Consider the following 18,589-nt stretch of genomic DNA (forward strand, 5'->3'; position numbering starts at 1 on the left):
TATGCTTGATTTTATCGTGCGTTTTATTTAAGCGTGTCAGAATTGACAGCTAGAAAGTTTGGAATAAGCCATTTTACGAGACGTTTCGGAACAGCTGAGCGTCGCAACTGCGTCAACTGACGCCTCATCTTACCAAACGGAAACATGGAGAAAATGGCAAAACAGAGATCCAAAAATTTTCGTTGCTGCAAGATTATACCTAGTTATTGTATCAGCTACCACTTTGTTACCCATTTATCACTTAAAAAAGCACCTTCGGTGATCAGAAATATTTTAAAAATTATTCTCCATTTATGTTTTCGCCTGTATGAAAAGCTACGCTAGAAATGCGCACAGTCATCAACCATCATCATCGCGAAAATTGATGACGATGATTGAAAAGGAAAACTCCTAGAGCGGGATGGCCACAGCGCTGGAAAGTAGACCAGATGAGGACTTGACAGTCGAGCTGGTCCGATCGAAACTCTTGGACGAGTACGAGCGTCAGGAGGAGCGATCCGGTCATGGATAATTCGGCAATGCGAATGCGTGAATGAAGTCGCACAGTGTTGTGAAGAAAAGTCCGACATTGAGTGCTTCTTTTGTAAGAAAAAGGGCCACATGAAGCTAGACTGCTTGTGGTTTGAGGCTCTGAAGAGCAAGGGTGATAATCGAGAAGAAGGACAAAAGAAGAAAAGTGATCACTCGTAGGCTAAACAGGCTACGGAGAAAAGTTCTAGTGCGGTGCTGTCCATGGCCGGGGAGAAGAGACGATGTTGCTGGATTGTGGCTAGTGGTGCCAGCAGCGACATGAGCTATACGTGTACGTCCTCCATTTTCCGCAGTGTCAACATTTGCTCCATTATCAATCAGTAATTTCACAACCTCAAGATGACCATTTTCAGCAGCCTTATGGAGAGGTTGTACATCCTTCATTGTCCGCAGTGTCAACATTTGCTCCATTATCAATCAGTAATTTCACCACCTTAAGATGACCATTTTGGGATGCATCATGGAGAGGTGTACATCCTTCATTGTCCGCAGTGTCAACATTTGCTCCATTATCAATCAGTAATTTCACAACCTCAAGATGACCATTTTGGGATGCCACATGAAGAGGAGTCCATCCTTCATTTTGCGTAGTGTCAACATTTGCTCTATTATCAATCAGTAATTTCACAACCTCAAGATGACCATTTTGGGATGCAAAATGGAGAGGTGTACATCCTTCATTGTCCGCAGTGTCAACATTTGCTCCATTATCAATCAGTAATTTCACCACCTTAAGATGACCATTTTGGGATGCATCATGGAGAGGTGTACATCCTTCATTGTCCGCAGTGTCAACATTTGCTCCATTATCAATCAGTAATTTCACAACCTCAAGATGACCAAATAGGGATGCATAATGGAGAGGTGTACATCCTTCATTTTGCGTAGTGTCAACATTTGCTCTATTATCAATCAGTAATTTCACAACCTCAAGATGACCATTTTGGGATGCAAAATGGAGAGGTGTACATCCTTCATTGTCCGCAGTGTCAACATTTGCTCCATTATCAATCAGTAATTTCACCACCTTAAGATGACCATTTTGGGATGCATCATGGAGAGGTGTACATCCTTCATTGTCCGCAGTGTCAACATTTGCTCCATTATCAATCAGTAATTTCACCACCTTAAGATGACCATTTTGGGATGCATCATGGAGAGGTGTACATCCTTCATTGTCCGCAGTGTCAACATTTGCTCCATTATCAATCAGTAATTTCACAACCTCAAGATGACCAAATAGGGATGCATAATGGAGAGGTGTACATCCTTCATTTTGCGTAGTGTCAACATTTGCTCTATTATCAATCAGTAATTTCACAACCTCAAGATGACCATTTTGGGATGCAAAATGGAGAGGTGTACATCCTTCATTGTCCGCAGTGTCAACATTTGCTCCATTATCAATCAGTAATTTCACCACCTTAAGATGACCATTTTGGGATGCATCATGGAGAGGTGTACATCCTTCATTGTCCGCAGTGTCAACATTTGCTCCATTATCAATCAGTAATTTCACAACCTCAAGATGACCAAATAGGGATGCATAATGGAGAGGTGTACATCCTTCATTTTGCGTAGTGTCAACATTTGCTCTATTATCAATCAGTAATTTTACAACCTCAAGATGACCATTTTGGGATGCCACATGAAGAGGAGTCCATCCTTCATTTTGCGTAGTGTCAACATTTGCTTTATTATCAATCAGTAATTTAACAACCTCAAGATGACCATTTTGGGATGCCACATGAAGAGGTGTAATCCCTTTATTTTCCAAAGTGTCAACATTTGCTCTATTATCAATCAGTAATTTCACAACCTCAAGATGACCATTTTGGGATGCAAAATGGAGAGGTGTACATCCTTCATTGTCCGCAGTGTCAACATTTGCTCCATTATCAATCAGTAATTTCACAACCTCAAGATGACCAAATAGGGATGCATAATGGAGAGGTGTACATCCCTCATTTTGCGTAGTGTCAACATTTGCTCTATTATCAATCAGTAATTTCACAACCTCAAGATGACCATTTTGAGATGCATCATGGAGAGGTGTCCATCCTTCATTGTCCGTAGTGTCAACATTTGCTCTATTATCAATCAGTAATTTAACAACCTCAAGATGTCCATTTTGGGATGCCACATGAAGAGGTGTAATCCCTTTATTTTCCAAAGTGTCAACATTTGCTCTATTATCAATCAGTAATTTTACAACCTCAAGATGACCATTTTTGGATGCAACATGAAGAGGAGTCCATCCTTCATTTTGCGTAGTGTCAACATTTGCTTTATTATCAATCAGTAATTTAACAACCTCAAGATGACCATTTTGGGATGCCACATGAAGAGGTGTAATCCCTTTATTTTCCAAAGTGTCAACATTTGCTCTATTATCAATCAGTAATTTCACAACCTCAAGATGACCATTTTGGGATGCAAAATGGAGAGGTGTACATCCTTCATTGTCCGCAGTGTCAACATTTGCTCCATTATCAATCAGTAATTTCACAACCTCAAGATGACCAAATAGGGATGCATAATGGAGAGGTGTCCATCCTTCATTGTCCGTAGTGTCAACATTTGCTCTATTATCAATCAGTAATTTAACAACCTCAAGATGTCCATTTTGGGATGCCACATGAAGAGGTGTAATCCCTTTATTTTCCAAAGTGTCAACATTTGCTCTATTATCAATCAGTAATTTCACCACCTTAAGATGACCATTTTGGGATGCATCATGGAGAGGTGTACATCCTTCATTGTCCGCAGTGTCAACATTTGCTCCATTATCAATCAGTAATTTCACAACCTCAAGATGACCAAATAGGGATGCATAATGGAGAGGTGTACATCCCTCATTTTGCGTAGTGTCAACATTTGCTCTATTATCAATCAGTAATTTCACAACCTCAAGATGACCATTTTGAGATGCATCATGGAGAGGTGTCCATCCTTCATTGTCCGTAGTGTCAACATTTGCTCTATTATCAATCAGTAATTTAACAACCTCAAGATGTCCATTTTGGGATGCCACATGAAGAGGTGTAATCCCTTTATTTTCCAAAGTGTCAACATTTGCTCTATTATCAATCAGTAATTTTACAACCTCAAGATGACCATTTTTGGATGCAACATGAAGAGGAGTCCATCCTTCATTTTGCGTAGTGTCAACATTTGCTTTATTATCAATCAGTAATTTAACAACCTCAAGATGACCATTTTTGGATGCAACATACAGAGGTGTAATCCCTTTATTTTCCGTAGTGTCAACATTTGCTTTATTATCAATCAGTAATTTTACAACCTCAAGATGACCATATCGGGATGCATAATGGAGAGGTGTCCATCCTTCACCTACCGTAGTGTCAACATTTGCTCTATTATTAATCAGTAATTTCACCATCTCAGGATGACCATTTTGGGCTGCCATATTGAGAGGTGTCCATCCTTCATTGTCCGTAGTGTCAACATTTGCTCCATTATCAATCAGTAATTTCACCACCTCAAGATGACCATTTGCAGCAGCCATGTGGAGAGGTGTGATTCCTTCATAGACATTCCTAATGTTAACATTTGCTCCTCTATCAATCAGTAATTTCACAACCTCAAGATGTCCATTTTGGGATGCATAATGGAGAGGTGTCAATCCTTCATTGTCCGTAGTGTCAACATTTGCTCTATTATCAATCAGTAATTTCACAACCTCAAGATGACCATTTGCAACAGCCATGTGGAGAGGTGTAAATCCTTCATTTTGCGCAGTGTCAACATTTGCTCCATTATCAATCAGTAATTTCACAAACTCAAGTAGACCATATCGGGATGCATAATGTAGAGGTGTCCATCCTTCGTTTTGCGGAGTGTCAACATTTGCTCTATTATCAATCAGTAATTTCACCATCTCAGGATGACCATTTTGGGCTGCCATATTGAGAGGTGTCCATCCTTCATTGTCCGTAGTGTCAACATTTGCTCCATTATCAATCAGTAATTTCACCACCTCAAGATAACCATATGCAGCAGCTATATGGAGAGGTGTCCATCCTTTATTTTGCGTAGTGTTAACATTTGCTCCATTATCAATCAGTAATTTCACCACCTCAAGATAACCATTTTCAGCAGCCATGTGGAGAGGTGTGATTCCTTCATAGACATTCCTAATGTTAACATTTGCTCCTCTATCAATCAGTAATTTCACAACCTCAAGATGTCCATTTTGGGATGCACGATGGAGAGGTGTCCATCCTTCATCGTCCTTAGTGTCAATATTTGCATTGTGATCAATTAGCAATTTCACCATTTCAATATAACCATTGTCAGCGGCTGTATGGAGAGGAGTTCCATGAAAAATGTATACTGAATCTACTCCAAACTTATCTATCAGCAATTTATCGTCTTTACAAAACTTATGACCGTATTGAATGTTCACAGATATCTGAAATTCATCAAGTAATGCCATAACTAAACCGGTTGAACCTCCATCAACTGCGGCGTGCATAAGAATTTTGTGGTGTGGGTCATTAGAGTTGATTTTCGACTTTCGTAGCAAACGCATTGCTATTTTCTCGTTACCACCAAGACAAGCCCATACGACAACCTCTGTGTTCTGACTATACAGACTTTGCACTATTTGCATTTGTTCAGAATTTTCATTACACTTGTGCTCCACCATTAAGAAGAAAAATTTTCGTACAACATCTCGATCCTGTATTATTTTCATCAGTGAAAATTTGCATTCATCTATGTGATCAAATATAAATTTTGCAACAAAGTACTCAGCATACGACAAATGAATGAAATCTATTTTATCTGCAGATGAGGCACTGATTAGCATAGATTTTTCATTTCCTCTCCGAAAACGTTCCAGAAGTCGATTGTTGTTTTTATTAAACGGAGGTTTCTTTATAACATCTTGCAACTCATCGATTTCCAAATATTGGATGGCTAACAATTGAAGTTGTTCCATAAAGAAGTCAAAACTAGGTTCTATTTCCTCATCAATTTCATCCTCAATTTCATCATATGCGTATACAGCTTTTCCATCCTTACTCTTCATTTTTAAGTTGAAAGATATTTTCACAAACTTTTCAAACAAATTGAGTACATTAAGTTTTTCCGACTCAAATATACAAGTTGCATCAGCTGTTTCAGTTTCGAGAAACTTCTGAAAATCATCCGCAAAAACCTCGGCCAACATTCGTATCATCAGAGGAAGCCCTGCGAAGTCGTAATCGTTCCCTTTGATTTCGTTATGGAACTTTTTGAGCAACTGTTCGGCAAATTTCATGAAAAGAGCTTCACTGCTTTCCACCCTCCAAAACAATTTCAAAAATTTTACTTGTTCGTTGTGGTCGAACGGTTTCAGCTTCAACGCATGCACTTTAAATCTGTCCTCGAGCAGTTTGCAAACATGTTTCCTTCCCGTAATTATGCATTGAGTGTTCTTTTTCTCCAGAATTTTTTCAAATATTGTCAGTACTGAATGTTGGTGAGCTGGATTCATTTCATCAAACCCATCTAAAAGGAATACAATTTGAATTTCCGAACTTTCCAAATAATTTCGCAAAATATTCCCACTCTCTTGGGGCAATTCATGTTCAAAGATGTGCAGGGGATCACTTTTTTTTTCTTCACGAAAATTAAGATTTTTTAAACGGATTAAATAAACGGCTACATTTTTAAGGTTTCGTGATTGCCAAAACAAGTTATTAATTAATGTGGTTTTTCCCATACCGGGTTCTCCAATAAGTATTTGACATTTCATTCCTGCTGATACCGCATTCTGCTGATAGATCTGTTTTATAAAATCCTGATCACTCATTTGGATAGTTTGTACTTTGCTTTTCTCTTCAAATGATTCGTGATTCAATGTACAGTGATTAGTTTGTGATTCTATTTTGTCGTCGTCTTTTTTATGTATTGTTTTAATTATGGTGCGCGAGACATATATTGACAGATTGGCTGCAATCGAAGAATGTTTCCTTTCAAATTTTTTCTCTAATTCTGACTTCATATTTTGAATGCAATCCAAGCCCTGTTTTTGAAATGTAAGATAGCCTTTTTTTTTCGATATCTGGGTGTGCCATTTGTTGAATACTTCGTCAAAACAGGCTGAAAAATATTTTGATTCCCGTGCAAGATCGCTGTCAACCCACCGTGGCATCCAGGAGCTTATCATTTTCTCGGCAACGCTTCTTAGGTCAGTTGGTTGTTCTGTACAGAAAATTAAACTTTGAAAAAATTCCCGCATTTGTTCTTCTTCGACAATCACAGGAAGAAGATTTCTCCTCGATTTTCCGTTAAAAAAATCACTTTTCAAGCTTTTAACAGTTTTGTCATCTAATCTAATCGGCTTCAAATTTAACTTGTCAAGCATCCATCGATGAGTTCTCATATCTTTGCTATCCACTGCAGGCTCTTTGAAACTTAATATTCCATCAGCAATTTGAAGAATATTTTGCAATGGTGTCTTGTATAGTATCAGCAAATCGGAAATTTTTCCAGTTTTCACAAGTTTGTCTATGTCTTCTTTGATTTGGAACAGCTCTGAATTTATTATATCTTTAATTTTTCTGACTGCTTCATCGTTAAGTGGCTCAAAACAAAGATTTTTCTTGGAATCGCACCATTTAAACATGCTGTTCACGTTTTGTATTTGGATATTCATCAACTGGTTAAGCTCATCGGTTCGTTTCAGTGATTTATTAGTGAATATAATGATTGTTGGTTTATAACTTTCAAAAACTTTGTTTTCTTTAATCCTCAGATACGACTGAATATACTCAGAAAAAGCAAAGTCTTTGTTTTTTCTCCGATAATTAGGGAATAGGTCGTTGAACAATACATGACCTCCATTATCGGAATGTTTGGCCTGGAATAACAACACCTCTTTGGATTCTTCTTTGAAAACTACCACGTCATTGGAATTCTCTGCTGCTGTCATCTCTACGGCCAGCTTGAGCTTCCTTTCTTCCAAGGAAGCCGCTACAAAGGTTACGAATGCGAGATCCTTCTCGTAACGGATGCCATGGTTGCCGGGATTACTTCCACATACGTACCAGTCAGACGATGTTGATGCCTGTTGAGCTTCCATATTATGGTAACTACGGAAAAATGAATTTGAAAAAAAAAATTTTTTTTTATACAGATAACAAATGGTTATGCTGGAACAAAAATCTTCTGAAAACTTGTGTAAATATTCAAAGTGAAACACGTTGAAATCACTAGCGCTGCACCCCAGCGTATTTCATCAAACAGTGGTGAATATCAGTAGCATGAAACTTTTCATATTCACCACTGACATCGTAGCAGCGCCATCACGATGTTGCCACTTGCACGCTTGAAAAAGGTACACGGAGCCACAAATCTACCCAAATTTGACTTCTTTTGACGCAATTCGGCTCTTCCGTGGGCTAACCCAAATTTGGGTTAACTGACTTATAGCTATCATTTGGTAGTTTTCGTTTGACAACAGTGAAAAAAACAACTCAGTCCAAAAACAAGCTACCCAGCATTAGCTTTCGATGTCTCCGTAGTGGGTTGAATCATTAAAGTTGGGTAAACTCGAAAGAACTCAAATTTGGCTTATTTCATTGAACTTCGAAGCTAGGTCGGCGCGTCTCTCCCTGTTTTTGACAACATTGCTATTGAGAGAGAGGCAAAACAACCCAACCATGGGCAATAACTAAATGCAGTTGACCCAAATTTGAGTTTAAAGAAGTTATTTTTTGGGTAGTCTGATTTCTCCGTGTATGCAGTGCACCCCCGCTAATTTGAACGGTACCTCATGCAAACCATCGGGATTCATTTTTAATTTGAACATCTGGTCACACTAGAAACGTGTTTCTGGTTACCGCTTTCACTGTTTTGTTTTGATTCTGCGTTCTGTTCCACGGCGTTCCATCTCACTTCACTCCGTTCCATGAGGTAAATGACGTTTGAACCATTTTAATCTGAACGATGTGCAAATTAGCGGGGTACAGATTAAAAAGTGTTCAGATTAAATGTGGTCAAACCAACGGGGATTCCCGGTATTAAATAGCGTAAAAGTCATACTAACAGCATACGTTCCACAAATGGCTTTATTCATATTCAGTTTCCATTGGACTCGCTTTTGACATTTTCATTCTGGCTTTCAACAGTCTTCCTCCGATCTAGAGTGCCTGTAAACAAGAGTTACGTCATGTTCCACTTTTGACAGGTTGGAACGCGGGTTTGTATGGAAATGACTTTTATAGTGTGCTTCCCAACCCACGTGTTTGGTTGCGTAAGAAAGGGGTCGACATTTTCACAATTTTCGACAGTCTATCGTCAACAATCAAAAGTTTTCCTAATTTGAGTAAAATGTTGTATAAATTCCCGACCGATTGGTGGGAAAATATTGAAAATCTACCTGTGAATGGCTGAATTATTATTATTCAAAATCTTACATAATTTCATGACGGTCGCAACATTTTACATTTTGAATTGACACCCAGTAAATTGCCGTAAGACGTAGTTAACGTCAAAAATGTATGTTTATTCCAATCAATGATTTCAGAAAATTTTCATATGTTGAATTCATTTATTCATTATTTCTGAACTCAAGGATATGTGGAAGAATCATCCCGTTATTTAAAAGCCTTGTTAAGGTCGCACGGTTACCATAATCATCCTATCCATTTGAAGAATCAAATCTCAAGAACCACTCCATATATCGATGCGAAAATTGTATCACTATAATTCTCAGCGTCATCGGTTCATTAAAACTCGAGATTTGCTTCTGCAAAATTTTGATGACAATTGTTGGAGTGAGACAAAAGATAGGGAAAATAACACGGTCTCCCGTGTCACCTTGAAGAAAATTTCTATTTAAAAACCTGTTTTTATAACTAGTTAAGCTAAGAGGCAGGTTCGGTTGCAGTAGGGTAGGGACGTAACGCCAGAAAAAAAGAAGAACAAAAAGAAGAGTAAGAGTTTCCGTGTGAGGAATTATCAATTCACTCTGCCAAAACCTCAGCCTCCAACTTTTAGTGGGACCCATGCTTGAAAATCCACGGAAATTATTTTTTAGCAATAGCCACAAAATTCAACATGTTGAGTTCTAACAAGGTGAAAAACTCATCCTATTACTTAAATTCAAGATTGCATCAAAATCCAAGATAATTGCCAATATTTTTTTTAGTTTCTAACAAAAGCTATATCCTTCCTCTTGACGATACCACTGAGTTTGATTTGTGTTTCAAGGGAAATATGAGACATGTGATTTGTGCCGATGGCTGCGTGGTTTCAGCGAGAATCACTCAATAAGAATAAATCTGGAAAAACCCGTGAATTGAATCATGGTTGCCACTCACCTCATTGAAATATCTCTCTCAATTTTGTATTCAACTGAAACTGCTCACAAGTAGTAACTGCAGTCTTTGGAATCTTTCAATGATTTTTCTCGCTAATGCACAGTTTATTTCACTTCACTTTGCGAATGGTTTATCCGCTATGCAATACTTGTTCGTAGGTTACCAACTTTTGGTTAAATTGATCGCACTGTCTGCACCACATGGAAAGTTAAACTTAAAATGATGGGATCGTCCGAAGATGTGGTATCACTTTGCCAGCAATTTTTAACTTAACAAACCGCTTTGAGTCCGAATGGTTCAATCTGCTGCGTAACACTGTTGCCTTCCTTGCACTTTTATTGCGTTCAAATACACAGCTCACCTACCGTCACTTAGTTTTTCAGTTATCTTATCTTACCCTCTGGATCGGTAGCTGCGTTTCTTCCTGCTCATTTGATTCGGTCTCGGCTGATTCGTTTACAATGACATCCGTCTGGCTTGGTAGTCATACCCAATGTGAAGGATTTTAAAATTAGCCAACAAATCGCCAACGAAAGCCATGCAACGATCGATGAATCAGGCTTAGTTCATTCAAGTGAGCAAAATGAATTCTAGGAGTAATCCACGTTGCAGCTAATGGGAAACTTTCTGGTGGTTGGTGAGTATAGATGATAGAGATATTTTGGTTCTTGGAAAAGTACAATTTCATGGTGAAAGTTCATAATGATAATTTCATTTCGTATCATGTGGTTTAGATGTCAGGTAGGCCAAAGATCCCTATAATCGAAACACACATATGAAGTGGGACTCGGATATAGAATTTGAATATATTTTCTAAATTCAAAAATATAATGCTTTTGCAGGAAATAAATTTTGTTCCATTTCTTTACCAATATTTTGCGCATTTCTTTCACTACTGGACTAACTCAAAAGTTTTTAGAAGTGCGGGAAAGCTAATGAAAGAGCACGATAGCATCAAATCGATTCAGTTTCTTCAGCGGGATTATACATCGCGGTCCAAAAAATATGTGATCTAAAGACACCAAAATGATTCGAAGCAATCCCGCACTTTTATTCCCAGTTCAGCAGTGTAGGAAATACACAACAATATGATAAAACATTTGCGCGAGTTAGAATTGATTTGACGCTTCCACACTAATTGTGATTTGCATGTTCCCTCAGATGATAACAAAATATAAAAATATAACCTGATAAGGAGGTGTTGTTATGTTCCATGGTTATTTGAAAATGATGAGTAAACTAGCTATCTAACTGAAGCTTTTCTGAAATAAATTTGACTGCTCCAATGGCAATATTGAAAATACATGAATATTCGCATGACCACCCTAGCCGTTGAAGAAATGAACCGTTTCTCTTCGAACGCTGCAGAGGATGGAATTAGCCAGGGGACTGACATGGCTGTCATCCTGCATACATTTCTGCTCTTCCTCACATCGTTTTGGTACTTCGCGTTTTGGTAGCCACTTTCTGGTCGGTTTGCCCTAACCTTGCTCCTGATTTTCGAGTATACGGCTGCTAGTGCTAGATTCTGGCAATTAAACATATAGCATTGAATCGTCGTATTCGATGACGCTTTTCATTAGTTCATTATTTTGTTAAATGTTTTAGGTATCAGCGAGGTATCATTAATGTATCTTATCCATAAAAACATATGTTTCGTCCCTCCCAAAATGAACAAAACAAGAACACTGGACGCCATGTTGAATTGATGTTGGGTTGGTAAATATTGGCTCATGCCACCCCCCTGGTATTAGCATGGATGTTCGGGTGCGCGCATAAGACATGCAGTTGTTTCCCCCAAGATTATTTGGTTTTCCAATATGAAAGTATACATGTTTTTATATACCAATAAATTGCTGAGAAAATTTTCAATCTATTGGTGCTAATCAGTGTCTGCATATTTCAATATACAGTCAACATCGCCGATCCTCAGTAGGATCCGTCATCGTTGAATTCTTCTCTGTGTGAATGTTTTTTTGACAATACATGCACGAGTCTGGTAGAACGTGCATTCAGTTTTTCAATTACTTTTTCCCCACTGATTCTCATCCACCTACTGACAGCAAATTCAATTCCGCTAGTGAAAAAAATCATTTCCTTCAGAATACCCCACAAAAACATTCGCAAATTGCAAAAATTGTATTTTTCATTAAAAGACAATCATGATTCATCAACTGGAGGCATCACATTGCCGTTTTCTTGAACCAGTAATATAAAATTCATTTGTATTTTTTTATATTCAATTTTCAATTTCAGTGCCTCTAGGTGAAATTGAATTTTGAAATGACACCAACAGTGGATGAAACTGAATGTGTGCGTGTGTTGCACCCACTCTCTTTCTCGTCGCATTCGCACTCGAAGTCAGGTTGGCTTCTTGCTAGCGGAGTTTGTGTTTGTTCGTTTTCGCACTGATCGGGTATCATTCGGCTGAATTTTTACGACACTGTGCATGGCTATCGTTGGCGATTTGATGACTAATTTTATGATAAAAATGATGATTTTAAAATCGCGTTTAAGGTGATTATAAAGCAAAGCCAAACTTTGAATTTTCAAGTGCACAAGACTGGAGAATTTGGCAACAGATCGCGTGGAAAATCAAATCAACTTGCTTGCTTGCTGGTGGTGACCAATGGGATACATTTTTAATGGAAAGCGCTTTTTGGTTCTCAAGACTTGTGCTCTTGAAAATTTGAGGTGTGGCTTCGTTCTATAATCATCTTAAAAGACATTCCCTTATTCCTGCTTAATTTTATTGGAAATATTTTTTTACAGGAATAATCCTTTAGGAAATATCTATCGATGAATGTTTTTCAATTTTCAAAATTTGCCCCCAAACAACTTCGATCACATGAAATAGCAAGCAACGTCTTAGATTTTCGGCATTTACCACTCAAAAGACATTCCAGCTAGACCTGTGCGCCGAAATATTTTCCATCGGTGGCGGCGTGAGAGCATTTTTGTGCCGACGGCGGCGGCGTCATCGGCGTCACGCCGTTAACATGTTTCGGCGGCGGCGACGGCGGCGTATATCGGCGTGGGGAAAGTTAAGGACCAAACTGTTTGAAAATTTTCTTTTTTTTTTACGCCCCAACTGATTCAGAGCCTTCTGCTCAGATTAGTGTATTTATGAGCATTTCCACAGCTCAGAACTTTCTTAACCAATAGGGTCCTAAAATGTTAAATGAAATCGTGTTTTTTTTAATAACACGAAAAAACATGCTATTGTTACTATTTTAGCACTTAATCTCGCTCAAATAACGGCTATATCATATTTAAACTTAAATTTAAAAATTAGGTCCATAAATGAACTTTGACACTTTCGATCATGTTTGACGTTCGCTTAGTCGACAAAAACGTCACACACGCTCGTTCAGATCTACTCAAAAGTGAGTAGATTTCGACTCACTTCGGAACAAAGTGGAACTGCTCAAAAGTGAGTAACACCATCTGTTATCGGCAACCGGCCAGAAACAAGAGTTCGGTGTTTTTAATAAAGATGTATTAAAAAAATCCTGCAATTAAGTACAAAGTTTGAATCAACATAGAACTATGTGATGAAACCTAAATACTATTGGAACTTACGTTTAGTTTTCTTATTTAGTTCTGGTCGGCGTGCTCTTATAGTTATTATTTTAATGAATTAATTCTGAAATAGAGTCATGTAAGAACTGCTTCTAATTGGTTCCATAAGAGATTTACCTGTACTACCCCTGGATACAGCACTGCATTAGCATTAACGAAATCTTGTACCGACGTATGTGCCCACCTGTCTAATCAGAATAATGATTTTATTTTACCTAGTTCAACTAAACCTTTTGACAACTTACGCCTTGATCAGTAGTTAAGTTAAGTAGATAGGCTTCCTTAGTAATAAATTATCAATATCCGTACTATTTAGGTTATCTTAGGGAAAATGTTGTTAAACAATTCAATCATTAGGTTCAATAATTCATGAAATAAGAAAATAATTGAGAATTCATAATAAACTCACTACGTAGCCGCATTTGGCGTTAAACACTATTTAGAGAAAATGCAATATAAGCTAATAGTTCAATAACAATTATCTGCTCGCAAATCACTTTTCATCTGGTATCTCCGTTTCTATTGTCCCCTTGTGAAGAGCATGACCAACGTCGTATCAATGCGATGGATTACCACAGCTGACCGTAACTTGCTGTTGTTGTGTGTGATGGAGACGCGCCGACCGAGGGGTCGTAACAGTCCCCCCGGTTACGCCAGGTTCCTGGCTTACTGTTCCATTGCGTCGAACATCAAGTACTGCTAGCTTGACAGCTGGGCGTTCATAGATGCCATTCTGGGTCTGAACCTTTGCTGTTCTGACCTGCCCATCCTTGCTCTTTTTGACCGAGATGACACGTCCTAAAGGCCAACAGTTTCGAGGTGATGCGGGATCGACAACCACTACAACATCGTTCATACAGATTGGTTTAACCTTGTTGAACCATTTAGAGCGTCTGGTTATTTCTGGCAGGTAGTAATGCACCCACCTTTTCCAGAAAAGATTGGCTTCTGCTTGCGTTGCTCGCCACGCTCGCCTTAGGGTTTGGACACTATCATCTAACGGAATTGCTGGCTTCAAACCACTGGACGACCCCATCAGAAAATGGTTCGGGGTTAGGACGGGCTCTTCAGGATCATCTACTGGTACAAACGTCAATGGGCGTGAGTTGATAATGTTTTCAATTTCGATTAATGTGTTGCGTAGAGACTCGTCGGATGGATTGCGCCGGGGTTTCATCTTCTGCAGATTTACTTTTACTGAGCGGACTAGTCTTTCCCAGCTACCACCCATGTGTGGAGATGCAGGTGGTATGAACTCCCACTCGGTTTGAGGACTTACAATTTCTCGTATCATGTGATCCTGATCCACCTCCTTCAAAGCTAGGTGGAGTTCCTTATTAGTAGCCACGAAGTTGGTACCCCGGTCACTGAATATTCGTATAGGTACGCCCCGTCTGGCCATAAAGTTTCGCATGGCCATAATGCACGAATCAGCATTTAGCGAGTGAGCAATTTCAATGTGAATTGCTCTCACGGTTAGGCACGTTATTAGTACGCCCCACCTTTTCTCGAGCCTTTGTCCAACAGCTACGTACATGGGTCCAAAATAATCAACCCCAATGTACGAGAACGGCCTTGAGAAGGCAGCTAACCTAGCGCTCGGTAAATCTCCCATCATTGGGGGGCTTGGTTTAGCTTTTTGGTTTTTACATACCTGACAACCAGATCGGACAGTTTTGTACAGCACTCTCAATTTTGGGATACGAAACATTTGTCGCACCTCGTTGATTGCCGTTTCGTGATTTCCATGAAGATAACGCACGTGGTAATTCAGTACGATCAACACATAGTGATCTTTTGGAAGAATTATAGGGTTTCTTGCGTCCACCGTGGCAAATTCGCAGTTATCAATTCTTCCTCGCATTCGAATTATTCCATGCTCGTCGAGAAATGGTGCAAAAGAGTAGATTGCACTGCATTTAGGTATTTGATGCTTTTCTGAGCTTGTTAGTATTTTCACTTCCTCGGGATACGCCTCCTGTTGTACTTGCTGGTAAAGGTACAGTGAGGCACGCTGTAGTTCAGACTTCGATAACGGGCCGGATCTACGTTTTCCTCTTACCACGGTCTGACGAAGGTTCCATGTGTACCTGAACAGTCTTGCAGTTACGCGAAGTAGTCTTTCCCATGTACCATAATACTTGAATTCGATGACGGATTCTTGTACGCTCCCGTGATGGAGAAGATGAGTGCGTAATTCCTCTTTTGTATCTTTGCCATGGACAGGTTCAGCTGGCCAGTGTTCGGGATCATTGTAAAGGAAATCTGGTGCGTTAAACCATCTACTTTCGCTTTGAAAATCAGGTTGACGCTGCCACTTTGTAGCTTCATCTGCCACATTGTTTTTTGAGCACACCCACCGCCAGTCGGAAACCGTAGTAGTTTCAAGGAGCTCACTTACACGGAACGCTACAAATTGTGAGTAGCGTCTATGATCTGATCGGATCCAACACAGGACGTCACGTGAATCAGTCCAGTAAACACCCTTGTCAATCTTGAACGATATCGAGCTTGCAACAGTTTCTGCCAACCTTGAGCCAATTACTGCCCCTTGTAGTTCTAGTCGAGGGATGGAGATGAACCTCAATGGGGCCACTCTAGCTTTGGCTGCAACGATCGCACACTCTACTTTACCATGTTGCTCAAATCGTAGATAGACGACGGCTGCATATGCAAACTCACTAGCATCCACGAAAATGTGAAGTTGTACGTTGGTATCTTCCCCAAAGCTAATCGCGTTCCTGTAACAACGTGGAATTCTCACCGACTCCATCGTCGGAAGGAATCGTAACCACAACTTCCATTTGTCATGTAGCACTTCTGAAATCTCATCATCCCAACCAATGGAACATCGCTAAACTTCCTGAAGAAGTATTTTCAAGAAGATCAACAGGTGGGAAATGAGTCCTAATGGATCAAATATGGCCATCAGAGTACGTAACATCTCTCGCTTGGTTGGCTTTCGTTTTCTGGCAAGCAGCTCGATATTGTGTTTTGGAGACAGCTTGTATGTAAACGTGTCGGTCGCTGTACACCACCACATGCCCAAAATTTTCTCCGTCGCCAAGTCAGATGTTATATTCAAACTCTTTTCTTGTTTTTTATCCACTTCTAAGGCATTGAGAACGTTAGAGGAGTTTGAAAGCCAATTTCGCATTTCGTATCCTGCTTGAGCATGCACATGTCGGACATCTTTCGCTAGTTTAATAGCTTCTTCTTCGGTTTCCACGCTTGCTAGCATGTCGTCCACATAGTGTTTTTCACTATAGCCTCAGACGCTTCGGGGTAATCTCCAGCGTGCTCCTTTGCGTTCAAATTTTTAGCGTATTGGGCACAGCTCGGAGAACACGATGCTCCAAATGTCATGACCTGCATTACGAAAACACTCGGTTCTTGATCAGTGGGGTGTTCCTTCCATAGAAACCGTTGGCAGTTTTGATCCTCATCATGAATAAGTGTTTGGTGGAACATCTCCTTGATGTCTCCACAGATGGCCACCTTGTGTTCCCTAAACTGGTAAAGAACGTAGTTCAAGGAGGTGAGTTGGTCTGGTCCTTTTAAGAGCATTGTGTTGAGCGATATTCCTTGAGATTTGGCTGCTGCGTCCCAGACGATCCTTAGCTTTCCAGGTTTATGTGGGTTAAACACCGGGAATATCGGCAAGTACCACACACGGGAAGTTGGTTGCATCAGTTCTGCCTGAGTCAGTTTCCGGATATATCCTTGCTTCAAATAATCGTCGATCTTTTGCTGCATCGCTTCAGCCAGCTTAGGTTCTTTCCGTAGTCTGGAATCTAGACATCGCATACGTTGCAGTTCTACTGGCTTACTGTTAGGAAGACGAAAGTTTTCGAACTTCCACAGTAATCGTGTTACAAATCGACCATTTTCTGTTCGGAACATCGTTTGCAAAATGTCCTGAGCACGCTGATCTTCTTTCGAAACTATAAGGCGAACTGGTTTTGAAATTCCCAAGCTATCGAGTGAAAAATACTCTTGCATCTCTCGGTGTAGCCTCGTATTGCTGTTTTCAGTGCAGTCGCAAATGTTCCAGTCGTGGTATCCAATAAATTCCCCACTATCCGAGCCACCGTCAATAATCCAACCTAGACGTGTCTTAGTAGCTAGTGGCTCATACATTCCTCCTTCTCTGCTCCTTTGTTGATGTCCTAGATTAGCATTGTTTACTCCGATGAGGAGGCGTGGCTGATCGTTTTCGTACGATTCGGCTGAAACTCCTTTAAGGTGGTGGTACTGGCGAACTAGATCATCCATGCGAAGCGATTGATGAAAAAGTCCAAGGTTTGAGACAGTATGAACTTCTCGCAAAGGGTACCTCTTGGAGTTTTCTCCTGTTCCAGAAATGTCGACATGCACCACTTTCGATTTTTTTTCATACCGGTTGTTGGATCGTTGAACAGGGTTTCGGATCCGCCTCGTAAAAGACGTTTTTTGGCCTTTTCAAGCTATGGAAGAGCATCTTTTTATTTGAATGTTTTCATTTTACAATCAATAAAGGTTACTTACGTTAAGGTATCCAACTAATTCAATTTTTCCTCGAATCCAACAAATAGTATTTTTATTAAAGAAATCGTGTTACAAACGTGGTTATTGAAATGTAAATGTTCTTAATGAAGCCCTCTCGATGACAGTCTTGTCATCGTTCCGGCCTTTGTGACGTTGTTCGTTCGTAGCTGTCAAACGTCGGCATTAGAAAAGGGCGAATGAGGGGTGTCCGTGGCAGTGCTGCTAGTTCCCGCAACACTCCCCGACCCGTAACGCTGCAGGTTCGTCTCCGGCGCAGCTTTACTAGTTGGTTGTACGTCCAGCACTGCGATCTTACTCATTGGACGACGAAGGATTCCGTTGGCTGTCTGTACGACGGCTTGTCGCACACGACCATCACGCCCTGCTATCATCGAAACTATGCGGCCCCTTGTCCAGCCGTTGCGTACGTTCTTCTCAATCAACACCACCAAGTCACCTACTTCCGGTGTCTTCACCTCCTCGAACCATTTCGTCCGCCTTGAGCTACTGGGCAAATACTCGCGTGTCCATCTCTTCCAAAAATGTTCAACCATTTGCCTTGCCATATCCCAATTCCTCCGACTCCATCAACGGTTTTTTGGATCGGACAACCC

The 18,589-nt window shown here is 40.0% G+C and overlaps 1 protein-coding gene across 3 annotated transcripts; it reads right to left on the reverse strand.

Moving 5' to 3' along the window:
• Positions 1–790: 790 nt before the first annotated feature.
• LOC110674851 lies at positions 791–10,375 on the reverse strand. 3 transcript variants are annotated; one of them, XM_021839362.1, is made up of 3 exons: positions 9,867–10,375; positions 3,242–7,634; positions 791–3,043 (listed from the first exon to the last, which is right to left on the reverse strand). In XM_021839362.1, the coding sequence occupies exons 1-3, from the start codon at positions 9,869–9,871 to the stop codon at positions 890–892; spliced, it is 6,552 nt and encodes a 2,183-aa protein (XP_021695054.1). In that variant the 5' UTR covers positions 9,872–10,375; the 3' UTR covers positions 791–889. The 3 variants fall into 3 exon arrangements, with proteins under 3 accessions (XP_021695054.1, XP_021695053.1, XP_021695052.1); XM_021839361.1 differs by having other exon boundaries at positions 791–2,053; positions 2,252–7,634; XM_021839360.1 differs by having other exon boundaries at positions 791–7,634.
• Between the last annotated feature and the right edge of the window lie 8,214 nt (positions 10,376–18,589).

The sequence above is a fragment of the Aedes aegypti genome, chromosome 1 (assembly GCF_002204515.2).
Source record: "Aedes aegypti strain LVP_AGWG chromosome 1, AaegL5.0 Primary Assembly, whole genome shotgun sequence".
Classification (NCBI taxonomy): domain Eukaryota; kingdom Metazoa; phylum Arthropoda; class Insecta; order Diptera; family Culicidae; genus Aedes; species Aedes aegypti.